Source organism: Bufo gargarizans, chromosome 2 (genome assembly GCF_014858855.1).
Source record: "Bufo gargarizans isolate SCDJY-AF-19 chromosome 2, ASM1485885v1, whole genome shotgun sequence".
Taxonomy (NCBI): Eukaryota; Metazoa; Chordata; class Amphibia; order Anura; family Bufonidae; genus Bufo; species Bufo gargarizans.
The window spans coordinates 338,855,596-338,868,783 of NC_058081.1; the positions used below are offsets into that span (position 1 = coordinate 338,855,596).

General features: G+C 43.8%; 1 protein-coding gene across 2 annotated transcripts in view; it reads left to right on the top strand.

The window, feature by feature from the left end:
• The window catches only part of LOC122925946, a 405,237-nt gene that overhangs the window by 121,265 nt on the left and 270,784 nt on the right, over positions 1–13,188 (top strand). For both annotated transcript variants that reach the window (XM_044277293.1, XM_044277294.1), the window contains exon 3: positions 410–593. In XM_044277293.1, the coding sequence (XP_044133228.1) occupies positions 410–593 (184 nt within the window). The remainder of the gene's footprint in view (positions 1–409; positions 594–13,188) is intronic.

Sequence of the window (13,188 nt, forward strand, 5' to 3'; positions counted from 1 at the left end):
TCAGGAAGGAATGCTTCCTTCCCGACAATTGTCAGCCTAATCTGCCAGTCTAATACAGCCCTAAGGGTCATATTTACCAAAACTGTCTAACAGTAAAGCTGGCCTTTAGGAGTTTGAAGCATGTTGGCTACTGTTTGCTATCGTACAAGATGTTTTTCATTGTAAATTTATTTAAAAAAAAGATATGTTTTATGGAAGTGCTGGAGAAGTGGATGTATTTTTCTGCAAGTTCTCTAGAAGCCTGTTTCCAGTCCAGTTTCGAGGAAGTTACATTCACTGGAGCATACTTTAAATAAACTGTGCAATGCAAATATCATAAAGATTGCATGGTACTAGCTAGACGACTTTTGGTTGTTTTTTTATTTGGGCAACTAAAATTCTCTCAATTCTTTATTTTATTTCTTTACAGAACAAGCAACCAAACGCATCACATAATTCTCCATGTCCTAGATTTATTGCTCATATGGCAACGTCTCCCGATGAGCAACACCACTCTAAGATTGCTAGTAACAAGTCTCCTGGACATCCAAAGAATGGGAGAAACCTACATGGGAAACTGTTATCCTGCACAAACAGTCAATCAAACACTCCAGGTAACAGGCAGTTTTTTTTTTATTAAAGACACATTTTACCTATAAGGAGTAATTGCTTAGGCAACTTTCACGCCTGTGCTTTCCCTTTCCGCTATTGAGATCCATCATAGTATCTCTATAGCAGGGGAAACACTTCAGTTTTGCCCCCATTCATTGTCAATGGGGACAAAACTGAACTTAAGGGAACGGAGTTCCGTTTCATTGCGTTCCCATGATGCACACAAAAGCGCTCCAAGCAGCGTTTCTCAGTGCGTCTTGGGATGCGGAGCAAGTGTATCCGTCATGACTCAGACTGTAACTCAATGGTGACAGATCCATTTTCTCTGACACAAAAGAAAACGGATCCATTGACTTACAATGGTTTTAGAGACGGATCCGTCATGATTATTTTTATAGATAATACAACCGGATTTGTTAATAATGGATGCAGACGGTTGTATTATCAAGACAGAAGTGTTTTTGCATCCAGCAAAACTCAGATGTGCAAGTAGCCTTACTTTGATTTCCTCTGGTTGTTTGGGATATTTTATCTCATTTGACTCTTCTGGTGGCTTATTTATGATGTCTTAGAGATGGTTTTCAGACTACAAAAATGGTCACTTTTTCAGTCAGTGAGGCAAATTTACAAATCCTGTTTAAAATGTAGGCACTTGTTTGGTACCAATTATAGTTGTTCTTGCCTTCTATATAGTTATCCTGCTCTGCTCTAAAACTATCTGTTTAGTCTCTAAAGGTGGATTTACACATTGCAATAATTGGGCAGATTATCGGGAACACTTATTCCCGACAATCTGCTCATGTAAATGTGCCGCCGATCAGTCAATGAATGAGCGAAACGCTCGTTCATCGTGTGATCCTGTCGTTCATGCAGGCACCTCAATTTCTCGACAGCAGATTGTGCTGTCTAAATAGTGATATGCTGCCCAGAAATAATGCACCTGTATGAAAATGTCAATCTGCTGCTCACTGCAAGGTGTAAATGCACCTTAACTTGGTTTGGTCTGCCTGGCCCTTCACCTTGGTACTTTGTTCCTTCTCCTCGATTACTGACCCAGTCACCCTGACCTTAATTACTGTGTCTCATTATGTTTTACTACCCATAGTCCCTAACTATGTTTATACAGAAAATTAATCTTCTGGAGAACCAGAATCCTGGGGTCAGCAGGGTATTAGGTAGGGTGATCATATTTCGGTTTTCAACAAGGAGGACACTTGGGGCAGGATGGTTGACTAGGCGCACTACATCCCAAAGCCGTATGCAGTGAGAACATAGGCAGCATTAGCACCTGCAGAAGTCCAGAGTGTGGTGAAGGTAGTGCGCATATTCACCTCCTGTCCTCTAAAGCTGCACTAATGAGCAGGGCCGAGACAAGGTATTTTGGTGCCATAGGCAGAGCAGGCAAATTGCGCTCCCCCTTCTCCTCAAATCAATACATACTGACTCTACTTTCTAATAATGAGATTTAAACATCTAATATATAAAGCTGAGTGTATGTGTGTATGTCCTCTAAAGGAATCCGCACCATCACATTTACAATCACGAAATTTGGCACATAGGTACATCAGGTGTTCGGGAAGGTTTTAGACCAGGTCACTCTCTAGCACGTACCGATCCTGAGATATTCCCAAAAAATGCAAATATGGCACATCACATGACCTACATTAGCCAATAGAAACCTGCAGTTCTTTCTCTTCATATCCCAATTGCCATACACACAGTCACATGTCCCTTATCTGCCAATAGAAGCTCTCAGGTCCTTAGTCTCCACATACACACAGCTTTACACCAGGTTTCCATAGCAACCCAGCTATTTTTCTTCACTGCTGTAGGTCAGCTTTAAAGGGACAGGGCGCTGTAGATGACACTGTTAAGGGAGCGGAGTGCTGTGGAAGTTAAGGGGGCAGGTAGGGTGGCCATTCAGGCCACCCTCAAAAGACGGACTTAAAAACCACGCCCCAAGGTCCCGCTAAGCCATGCCCCCGACCAGTTAAGTCACGCCCCCTCCCACTCCGCCGCCGCCGGGGATTGAAAAAATGAAGGTAAAAATAAACTTTTGTCAGCTGCAGGGGTGGGAGTGAGGGTGACTTTCTCCCTGCAGGTCATGCTCAGACTTCACAGTGCTGCTGTCTGAGAGTGAGCTGTTCAAAAGGACATCCCTGTGTCCGTCCAGGCCATGTGCCAGTCTGAAAGCCGGACTGTCTGGCATAAAACCGGACCTCTGGCTACCTCCGGGGCAGGCTGCTGTGGAGGTCACCGTTAAGGGGACGGTCCACTATGGAGGTCAGTGTTAAGGGGCAGATTGCTGTAGAGGCCACTGTTAAGAGGGCGGGCTGTTGTGGAAATCCCTGTTAATGAGATGGGTTACTGTGGAGGTCACTAATAAAGGGGTGGACACTATAGAGGTCACTGTTAAGGGGGTGGAATGTTGTGAAGGTCACTGTTAAAGGGTTGGGCAATGTGGAGGTCTCTGTTAAGGGGGCAGGGAATGGTGGAGGTCACAGTTAAGGGGGCCGTCTGCTATGAAGTTCAGTGTTAAGGGGTGGGGTGCTATAGAGGTCACTGTTAAGGGGGGTGGTGTGTTGTGGAAGTCACACTTTATGGGATTGGAACTCTGTGGAGGTCACTGTTAAAGGGGCGGGTTATTGTGGAAATCAATGTTAAGAAGACGGGGTACTGTGGAGGTCATTAATAAAGTGGAGGGCTCTGTGGATGTTACTGTTAAGAGGGCAGGCCACTGTGGAGGCCACTATTAAAGGGGCAAAGGGGTACTGTGAGGTCACTGTTAAGGGAAATGGGTACAGTGGAGGTCACTGTTAAATGGGCAGTTGCTGTGGAGGTCTCTGTTAAGGGGGTCAGGAATGGTGGAGGTCAGTTAAGGGGACTGTAACCTATGGTCAGTGTTAAGAGGGGGTGCTGTAGAGGTCACTGTTAAGGGGTGGGCCCCTGTGGAGGTCACTCTCAAGGTGGGGTGCTATGGAACTCACTGTTAAAGGCGCAGGCTGCTGTAAAGGTCAAAGTTAAGGGGGTGGGCTGCTGTGGAGGTCCCATTTTAAGGAGACAGAGCACTGTGGGGGGGCAGTGTTGAGGGGTGGGGGGATGTGGAGGTCATTGTTAAGGGGGGCGGTGTGCTGCAGAAGTTACTGTTATAGTGGATACTGTCGATATATTTTAACAACACACACAAACATTAAATGAAAAGATTAAATATACCCGTGCGAAGTCGGGTCCTTCAGCTAGTATTTTATAAGAAGCAGTCACAAGTATACCAAATGTAAATCCAGTGACTTACAAGTGATGTCTCCATTTATTTCAGTTGTTCACTTTCCTTTTCTTCTCCATTTGGTCCAGACCATCATGTGCAGACACTGGTCAGAGTTGTACTACCCTCTCTGCTATATAAGAAGACACCAGTATTAATAAATGGAAAAAAAATCCTCTATCCAGCTGCTTCTTTAACACTGCCATCCTGTAGCTTTCACCAGTACTGTTTCCACTGCTGCCCCGTGTGCCGTCATTACTGTACTGACAGTGCTGCCCAATGCCCCCCAAACACTGTACAGCAAAAATAAAAAAGGCCAAAGGACAGGGCTACAGAACAAAAAAAGTATGGACTCCAAGGCACACTTTAGGCATTAAACCCTAGACCAGATTCCAAAATTATTACAGACCTCTTGACAGACCTTAAAATTGGTACAGACCACAGATTAGCCCCAAATTCGTACAAACTCCAGTTTAGACCCAAATTTTATAAAGTCCACAAATTCATACAGACCCCAAATTCATGTGGGCCTCTTATAACCTCCTTCCCTTAAATGCAGACTTCAGATCAGACCTCAAATTAATGTGGCTCCCTATAAACCCCATCCCACCATCCTTTAAATCAGACCTCAAATTAGACTTCAAATTCATGTGGCCCCAAATCATTAGATCCATGCAGACCTCAGATCAGTCCCCAAATTCATGTGATCCCTAAGTATTCTTCCCTCAGATCCCTGCATCACTCAGGTCAGACCACAAAATTAATGTGCCTTCCCCCCGTCAGATCCCTGCAGACATCAGATCTGACAAAAAATAAATAAAAGCATAAACAAACACAATGCAACAGCACTCTGCAAACACAAATAAATCAAGTAAATACAATCATGCCATACTCATTATAGAAAATGTACTAAAGCTAATGCTACATTATAAATGTGAGATTATTGACAAATACAGTACATCCTGTACAAAATCACCTGTGCCTGCCCGCCAATGACAAGGTGATGTCTTTAACCACTTCAACCCCCCTAGCTGAAACACCCTTAATGACCAGGCCACTTTTTACACTTCTGCACTACACTACTTTCACAGTTTATCGCTCGGTCATGCAACTTACCACCCAAATGAATTTTACCTCCTTTTCTTCTCACTAATAGAGCTTTCATTTGGTGGTATTTCATTGCTGCTGACATTTTAACTTTTTTGTTATTAATCGAAATTTAAAAAAAAAAATGCAAAAAAATGACATTTTTCATTTTCAGTTGTAAAATTTTGCAAAAAAAACGACATCCATATATACATTTTTCGCTAAATTTATTGTTCTACATGTCTATGATAAAAAAAAATGTTTGGGTAAAAAAAAATGGTTTGGGTAAAAGTTATAGCGTTTACAAACTATGGTACAAAAATGTGAATTTCCGCTTTTTGAAGCAGCTCTGACTTTCTGAGCACCTGTCATGTTTCCATGCTGGGTGAGAGAAATATCTTGGCAAAAGACAACTTTTCCCATTTTTTTATACGAAGTTGGCATTTGACCAAGATATTTATCTCACCCAGCATGGGTATATGTAAAATGACACCCCAAAACACATTGCCCAACTTCTCCTGAGTATGGCGATACCACATGTGTGACACTTTTTTGCAGCCCAGGTCGGCAAAGGGGCCCACATTCCAAAGAGCACCTTTAGGATTTCACCGGCCGTTTTTTACAGATTTTGATTTCAAACTACTTTGCACACATTAGGGCCCCTAAATTGCCAGGGCAGTATAACTACCCCACAAGTGACCCCATTTTGGAAAGAAGACACCCCAAGGTATTCCGTGAGGGGCATGGCGAGTTCCTAGAATTTTTTATTTTTTGTCACAAGTTAGTGGAATATGAGACTTTGTAAGAAAAAAAAATAAAAATTAAAATAATCATTTTCCGCTAACTTGTGACAAAAAATAAAAAATTCTAGGAACTCGCCATGCCCCTCACGGAATACCTTGGGGTGTCTTCTTTCCAAAATGGGGTCACTTGTGGGGTAGTTATACTGCCTTGGCATTCTAGGGGCCCTAATGTGTGGTAAGTAGTTTGAAATTAAAATGTGTAAAAAATGACCTGTGAAATCCTAAAGGTGCTCTTTGGAATGTGTGCCCCTTTGCCCACCTAGGTGGCAATAAAAAGTGTCACACATGTGGTATCGCCGCCGTACTCAGGAGAAGTTGGGGAATGTGGTTTGGGGTGTCATTTTACATATACCCATGCTGGGTGAGAGAAATATCTTGGCAAAAGACAACTTTTCAATTTTTTTTATACAAAGTTGGCATTTGACCAAGATATTTATCTCACCCAGCATGGGTATATGTAAAAATACATCCCAAAACACATTACCCAACTTCTCCTGAGTACGGCGATACCACATGTGTGACACTTTTTTGCAGCCTAGATGCGCAAAGCGGCCCAAATTCCTTTTAGGAGGGCATTTTTAGACATTTGGACCCCAGACTTCTTCTCACGCTTTCGGGCCCCTAAAATGCCAGGGCAGTATAAATACCCCACATGTGACCCCATTTTGGAAAGAAGACACCCCAAGGTATTCAATTAGGGGCATGGCGAGTTCATAGAATTTTTTTTTTGGCACAAGTTTGCGGAAATTTTTTTTTTTTTGTATTTTCTCACAAAGTCTCCCTTTCCGCTAACTTGGGACAAAAATTTCAATCTTTCATGGACTCAATATGCCCCTCACGGAATACCTTGGGGTGTCTTCTTTCCGAAATGGGGTCACATGTGGGGTATTTATACTGCCCTGGCATTTTAGGGGCCCTAAAGCATGAGAAGAAGTCTGGAATATAAATGTCTAAAAATTTTTTTGACATTTTTTAACCCCCCTGTCATTGATCACCCCCCTGTCATTGATCACCCCCCCCTGTAAGGCTCCATTCAGACGTCCGTATGTGTTTTCCGGATCCGATCCATGTATCCGTGGATCCGTAAAAATCATACGAACGTCTGAATGGAGCCTCACAGGGGGGGGTGATCAATGACAGGGGGGTGATCAATGACAAGGGGGTTATCAGGGAGTCTATATGGGGTGATCACCCCCCTGTCATTGATCATCCCCCTGTAAGGCTCCATTCAGACGTCCATATGTGTTTTGCGGATCCGATCCATGTATCCGTGGATCCGTAAAAATCATACGGACGTCTGAATGGAGCCTTACAGGGGGGTGATCAATGACAGGGGGGTGATCAGGGAGTCTATATGGGTGATCACCCCCCTGTCATTGGTCACCCCCCTGTAAGGCTCCATTCAGACGTCCGTATGTGTTTTGTGGATCCGATCCATGTATCGGTGGATCCGTAAAAATCATACGGACATCTAAATGGAGCCTTACAGGGGGGTGATCAATGACAGGGGGGTGATCAATGACAGGGGGTTGATCAGGGAGTCTATATGGGTGATCACCCCCCTGTCATTGATCACCCCCCTGTAAGGCTCCATTCAGACGTCTGTATGTGTTTTGCGGATCCGATCCATGTATTCGTGGATCCGTAAAAATCATACGGACGTCTGAATGGAGCCTTACAGGGGGGTGAACAATGACAGGGGGGTGATCAGGGAGTCTATATGGGTGATCACCCCCCTGTAAGGCTCCATTCAGACGTCCGTATGTGTTTTGCGGATCCGATCCATGTATCCGTGGATCCATAAAAATCATGCGGACGTCTAAATGGAGCCTTACAGGGGGGTGATCAATGACAGGGGAGTGATCAAGGGTTCATAAGGGGTTAATAAGTGACAGGGGGGGGGTGTAGTGTAGTGGTGTTTGGTGCTACTTTACTGAGCTACCTGTGTCCTCTGGTGGTCGATTCAAGCAAAAGGGACCACCAGAGGACCAGGTAGCAGGTATATTAGACGCTGTTATCAAAACAGCGTCTAATATACCTGTTAGGGGTTAAAAAAATCGCATCTCCAGCCTGCCAGCGAACGATCGCTGCTGGCAGGCTGGAGATCCACTCGCTTACCTTCCGTTCCTGTGAACGCGGGCCTGTGTGCGCGCGTTCACAGGAAATCTCGCCTGTCGCGAAATGATGCACGGATGCGTCCAGGAGGAATGAATCGACCGCCTCCCGGACGCATCCGTGCGTTACATGGTCGGGAGGCGGTTAAGACAGGAACCCACACTAAATACTACCTCCACTGGTACTATACTGGCCTCCATTAAAGGGAATGCAGGTTCCACATGTATGCTGAGCCCACTCTGTATTTTACCTCTCTTTGTGCCAAATGGCCTCCAATAAATGCAGGAAGAGAAGGCTACAGCTTTACATTTGCACTAATTAAAATCAGCCTGTGGGACAGACAGGTTAGTTAGGGTTGCATGACCAATGAAGTCAGCCACACCTCTAATGCAGACTGCAAAAAAATAAATGCGGTTTAAGCTTCATGCAGACGTCCGTGAAACACGGTCCATGAGATACCGGACTGGCATCGCAGGAGCTCACGGCGTCATAGCAAACAATGACGCCGTGCACTTCTGCAATGGCAGTCCGGTATCTCACGGACCGTGTTCCACGGATGTCTGCATGAGGCTTTAGTCCGCACATCCCAGTGCGCAGGTGCAGGTCTCCATAGCTGAAAGCGCAAAAGCAAACACAATGCAACAGCACTCTGCATACACAAATAATTAAGTAAAAAAAAATTATAATAATCGCTCCTGCTCCGGACTGCGCCACCACTTTGCAGCTCTGCACTGTGGCCTGATGTCGCACAGCATCACGTCATAATGGACGCATACATGCACGATGCCTGACTTTTTACACCTCCCGACTCTGTAAGGCATTTCATATCATTACATTGTGCTGAATAAGCAAAATCTTCTCTAAACCCAAAAGAGAAGACGTCATCGGCGCAGGCGCACTGAGGAAGTGCTGAGGAAGCGAGAGTCCTTCTCTCAGAGCGCCTGCGTTGAATAAAGACACGTAAGGTGCAGGCGCGGGATTTGAATTGCAGACAGGGCCAGCCAGAAGAGGAGAGCGCTCGCTGGCCCAGTCAATCAACTGAAGGAGGGGGCATTTTTTTAAAAGGAGGATGCGGCGGCCGCCAGCAAGTAGACGCCCTACTTGCTGGTAGTGAAGTCATTTGCATATTTTAAAAGCTTGATTTTTAATTAAACAAAGCCACAGAGCAAGGTAAGAGCCCTATATAGGGAATAGTCGTACAATAAGGATTTTAATATGCCCAAAAATGAAAAATGAGTTTTGGGGGGTGACAGAAGCCCTTTAAACTGAAGCTGTATACACTTAAATGGAAAATTTACTGGAAATGCACTTTCTTGCCTCTTGTTAATAAGACCAGCTATATATTGTGCAATGTATAGTGGAATACATATTGGATTTTCTATTAACTCTTTGTCTTAAATTTTAGTGGATTTTGACCCAAAACAATGCATTTAATTTTTTTGCCATGTTTGGCTTTGGCTGGAAAGGGTGTAGCTTAGCAGGAAAGATAAATGTCTAAGAGGGAAAGAGCAAGGACCCGAGATGTAACTTTTGCACCAAAGTGTGACAAAAATAAATAAATAACTAAGACAATTGAAAGCTTTTAGACATGCAATTTATAGATGTGCTAGTTTTTAACATACAACCTAAGCCACTGTAGTAAGGCTACTTTCCCACTTGCGGCAGAGTAATCCGGCAAGCAGTTACGTCGCCGTATGCCAACTGATGACATCTGTAAGACTGATCAGGATCCTGATCAATCTTAAAAATGCCTGATCAGTCAGAAAAATGCATTGAAATGCCGGATCTCTCTTTCCGGTGTCTTCCGGCAAAACGGATCCGGCATTTATTACATAATACATTCCTATGGGAAAAAATGCATTCAGGCAAGTTTTCAGTTTTTTGGGCCAGAGATATAACTGTTGCATGCTGTGGTTTTATCTTTTGCCTGATCAGTCAAAAAGACTGAACTGAAGACATCCTGATGCATCCCTAAACGGAATGTTCTCCATTTAGAATGCATTAGGATATAACCGATCAGTTCTTTTCCGGCATTGAGCCCTTTTGACGGAACTCAGTGCCGGAAAAGAAAAACGCTAGTGTGAAAGTACTCTAATTTTGTTGCATTTAAAGAGTCCCTCTGTGGCTGTCTACCCTGTCTAACTCATAGTAAATCTAGGCCACTGTGTGTGCAACTATTTCTCTCCAAAAAGACTACACAATAGGTATCACAATGTTTGTTAATGCAAAGGCATTCTCCAGTCCGACTCATTAATACACATATTGATAGAGCCCGGTAGAGGCATGAACATTTTACTGGAGTAGGGTCAAAAACTAATTATTCGCCATATGGTGGCTGCCTCCACAACCATTGTGCAAGACAGAAAAAAAGGAAGTCCCCTAGCTGATTTCTTTGGGCAGTTTGCTCAGTGATGACTCTCTTGACACATGCCATTCATTGGCTTTCTGAACAACAGATGGGCTAAGACTGGGAACTAAGGGAAAAGCATGGCAGAACCCTGATACCAGCTTGGGCCTTTTATCCCTCAGAATGACTTTAAGTCACATGGTCCAAGAACATAACAAGTGGGGAATTGTACTCTCAGGATTTCCTAGCTTTTCAAATAGGCGAGACGTAATTTTGACTGCCTTTTCGTATTTTGTTTATTAAAAGGATCAGGACTGTGGATGAAAGAGATTACTTGATTGTAGTGCGGGCAGTTCTCTGCCAGTGACACTCTTTTCATTGTAAGCAGGGAGAAGTTAGTTGGCAGTTTGACGGATAACAATATAGCTGGCCCCCAAATTAAAACTTAAACTCGTTTTCTTTCCCTTTCACTTGTAAATTTTCTTCATACACGTCCAAAGGGGAAAATACTAGGATTTTGTGTATTCAAACATTAAGAAGCCTTAAATCTGTGCCTTTCTTTACTAGGCATAGGAGTAAACTATAATTAGAGGCATGGATTATTAAATTTCTCGTGTTCCTGCCTTTTTACATCATTTATGTAATTCATAAAGTAAAGAAATACACAAAGCATTGCACATATATCGTACATGTACAAGACGGAAGTCGCTACGCATAACGAAACAGCATTTTCTCTGGTTTGTATTACATTTTAAATGTATTTTGGAAAAATATATAATTATAGGATTTTGTTATCTATTATAAACAATAACCATTTAGGATTTTATTTATAGCATCAAAATATTTTAAAGCACCATACTGCACCAGTGCCCTCACATTTGTCTCCGATCCATTCCCTGTCTCATGGGCAAATACATGTATGTCAGATTCTGTTTCATATGAAGGCAGTTAATAGTGGTGAGCTAATTTCATGAAATTTGATTTAGATCAGATTAAATTGGACTGGAATAGAAAGTGCTCCAATGGCCCTGAAAAGTTGGGGATGACATTCTGGGACCTACTAGGATCACATCCAACTCATTTCAAGCTCTTTAACACCAAACCAGCATTAAGAATTTCTTAAAGTGACAGCGACATACAGTATATGGCTAAAGGAAAATGCATGGCTGGTGATAAGAAACAGATTCTTTAAAAAGAAACTGCACTGTAGAATTTTTTTATGTTAAAAAAAATGGTCCAAAAGATTCTCCTTTTTGGTGACAAATGCCTGGGGCAATGGTGGATTATAATAGGGGCGTTTGGGTCGGCCGACCCGGGTCAGGCATTGCCTGGGGGGCTCAACTAAGCCTGAGGCCTATGTGGTAGTAAAAGCCAGACGCAGGCGTGCATAATGACGTCATCACGCTCCATGACATCATCGCGTGCCTGTGCTGGGGACCAGGGCTTTGCTGAATGAGCGCCTGCCTTACCATCACGGACAGGATTAGCCTTTTTTTTCTTGTGTGAGTGTGCCAACTTTGGGGGTCAGAGGAGGTCATTTTACTGCAGGGACAATGGGGGCAAATGATTACATGGGGCAAATTGTTTAATGGAGGGCAATGTGGGGGAAAATTACTTAATGGGGCAGTGCGGGGGCAAATTACTTAATGGGGCAGTGTGCGGGAAAATTACTTAATGGGGCAGTGTGGAGGCAAATTACTTAATGGGGGCAGTGTGGAGGCAAATTACTTAATGGGGGCAGTGTGGAGGCAAATTACTTAATGGGGCAGTGTGGGGGCAAATTACTTAATAGGGCAGTTTGGGGAAAATTACTTAATGGGGCAGTATGGGGGAAAATTACTTAATGGGGGCAGTGTGGGGGCAAACTATTACATGGGAGGAAGTGTGGGAGAAATTACTATATGGGGACAGTGTGGGAGAAATTACTATATGGGACAGTGTGGGAGAAATTACTATCTGGGGCAGTGTGGGGGGAAATTACTATGTGGGGGTAGTGTCGGAAAACTTACTATATGGGGGCAGTGTGGAGGAAATTACTATATGGGGCAGTGTGGGGGAAATTACTATCTGGGGCAGTGTGGAGGAAATTACTATATGGGGGCAGTGTGGGGGAAATTACTATGTGGGGGAAATTACTATGTGTGGGCAATGTGTGGAAAATTGCTATATGGGGGAAGTGGGGGGGAAATCACTATGTGGGCAGTGTGGGAGAAATTACTATATGGGGCAGTGTGGGGAAATTACTATATGGGGTAGTGTGGGGGAAATTACTATATGGGGACAGTGTGGGGGAAATTACTATATGGGGCAGTGTGGGGGAAATTACTATATGGGGGCAGTGTGGGGGAAATTACTATGTGGGGTAGTGTGGGGGAAATTACTATATGGGGCAGTGTGGGGAAAATTACTATATGGGGCAATGTGGGGAAAATTACTATATGGGGCAGTGTGGGGGAAATTACTATGTGGTGTCAGTGTGGGGGACGTTACTATTGGGGAGGCACTGTAGGGGCATTTCTATTACAGGACATATTAGGGGACATTATTTTTGGGGACACTATACAGGCATTATTACCTGGAGCACAATATAGGATGTTATTATTACTGGGGGGCACTCTAGGGGGCATTATAATTGCTGTAGACACTATAGGGATCTTTGGGATAGTTTATCAGACTGGTGTAAAATAGAACTGGCTTAGTTGTCCATAGCAAGCAATCAGTTCTCACCTTTCATTTCTGACAGGTACTTTGGAAAATGAAAGGTGGAATCTGATTGGCTGCTATGGGCAACTAAGACTGTTCTGCTTTATCCCAGTTTGATAAATGACCCCAATTATGTCTACTGGGGTCACTATTCTTTTCAGCAGTATAGTCCACATTGGGGAGCACAGTGGGCACAGTATTGGGAGTGGCAGCAGGATGACATTGTTGGGACGCCAGGATGGGGAGGTTGATGGAGAAATCTAACGTGTCTGTGTAACAAA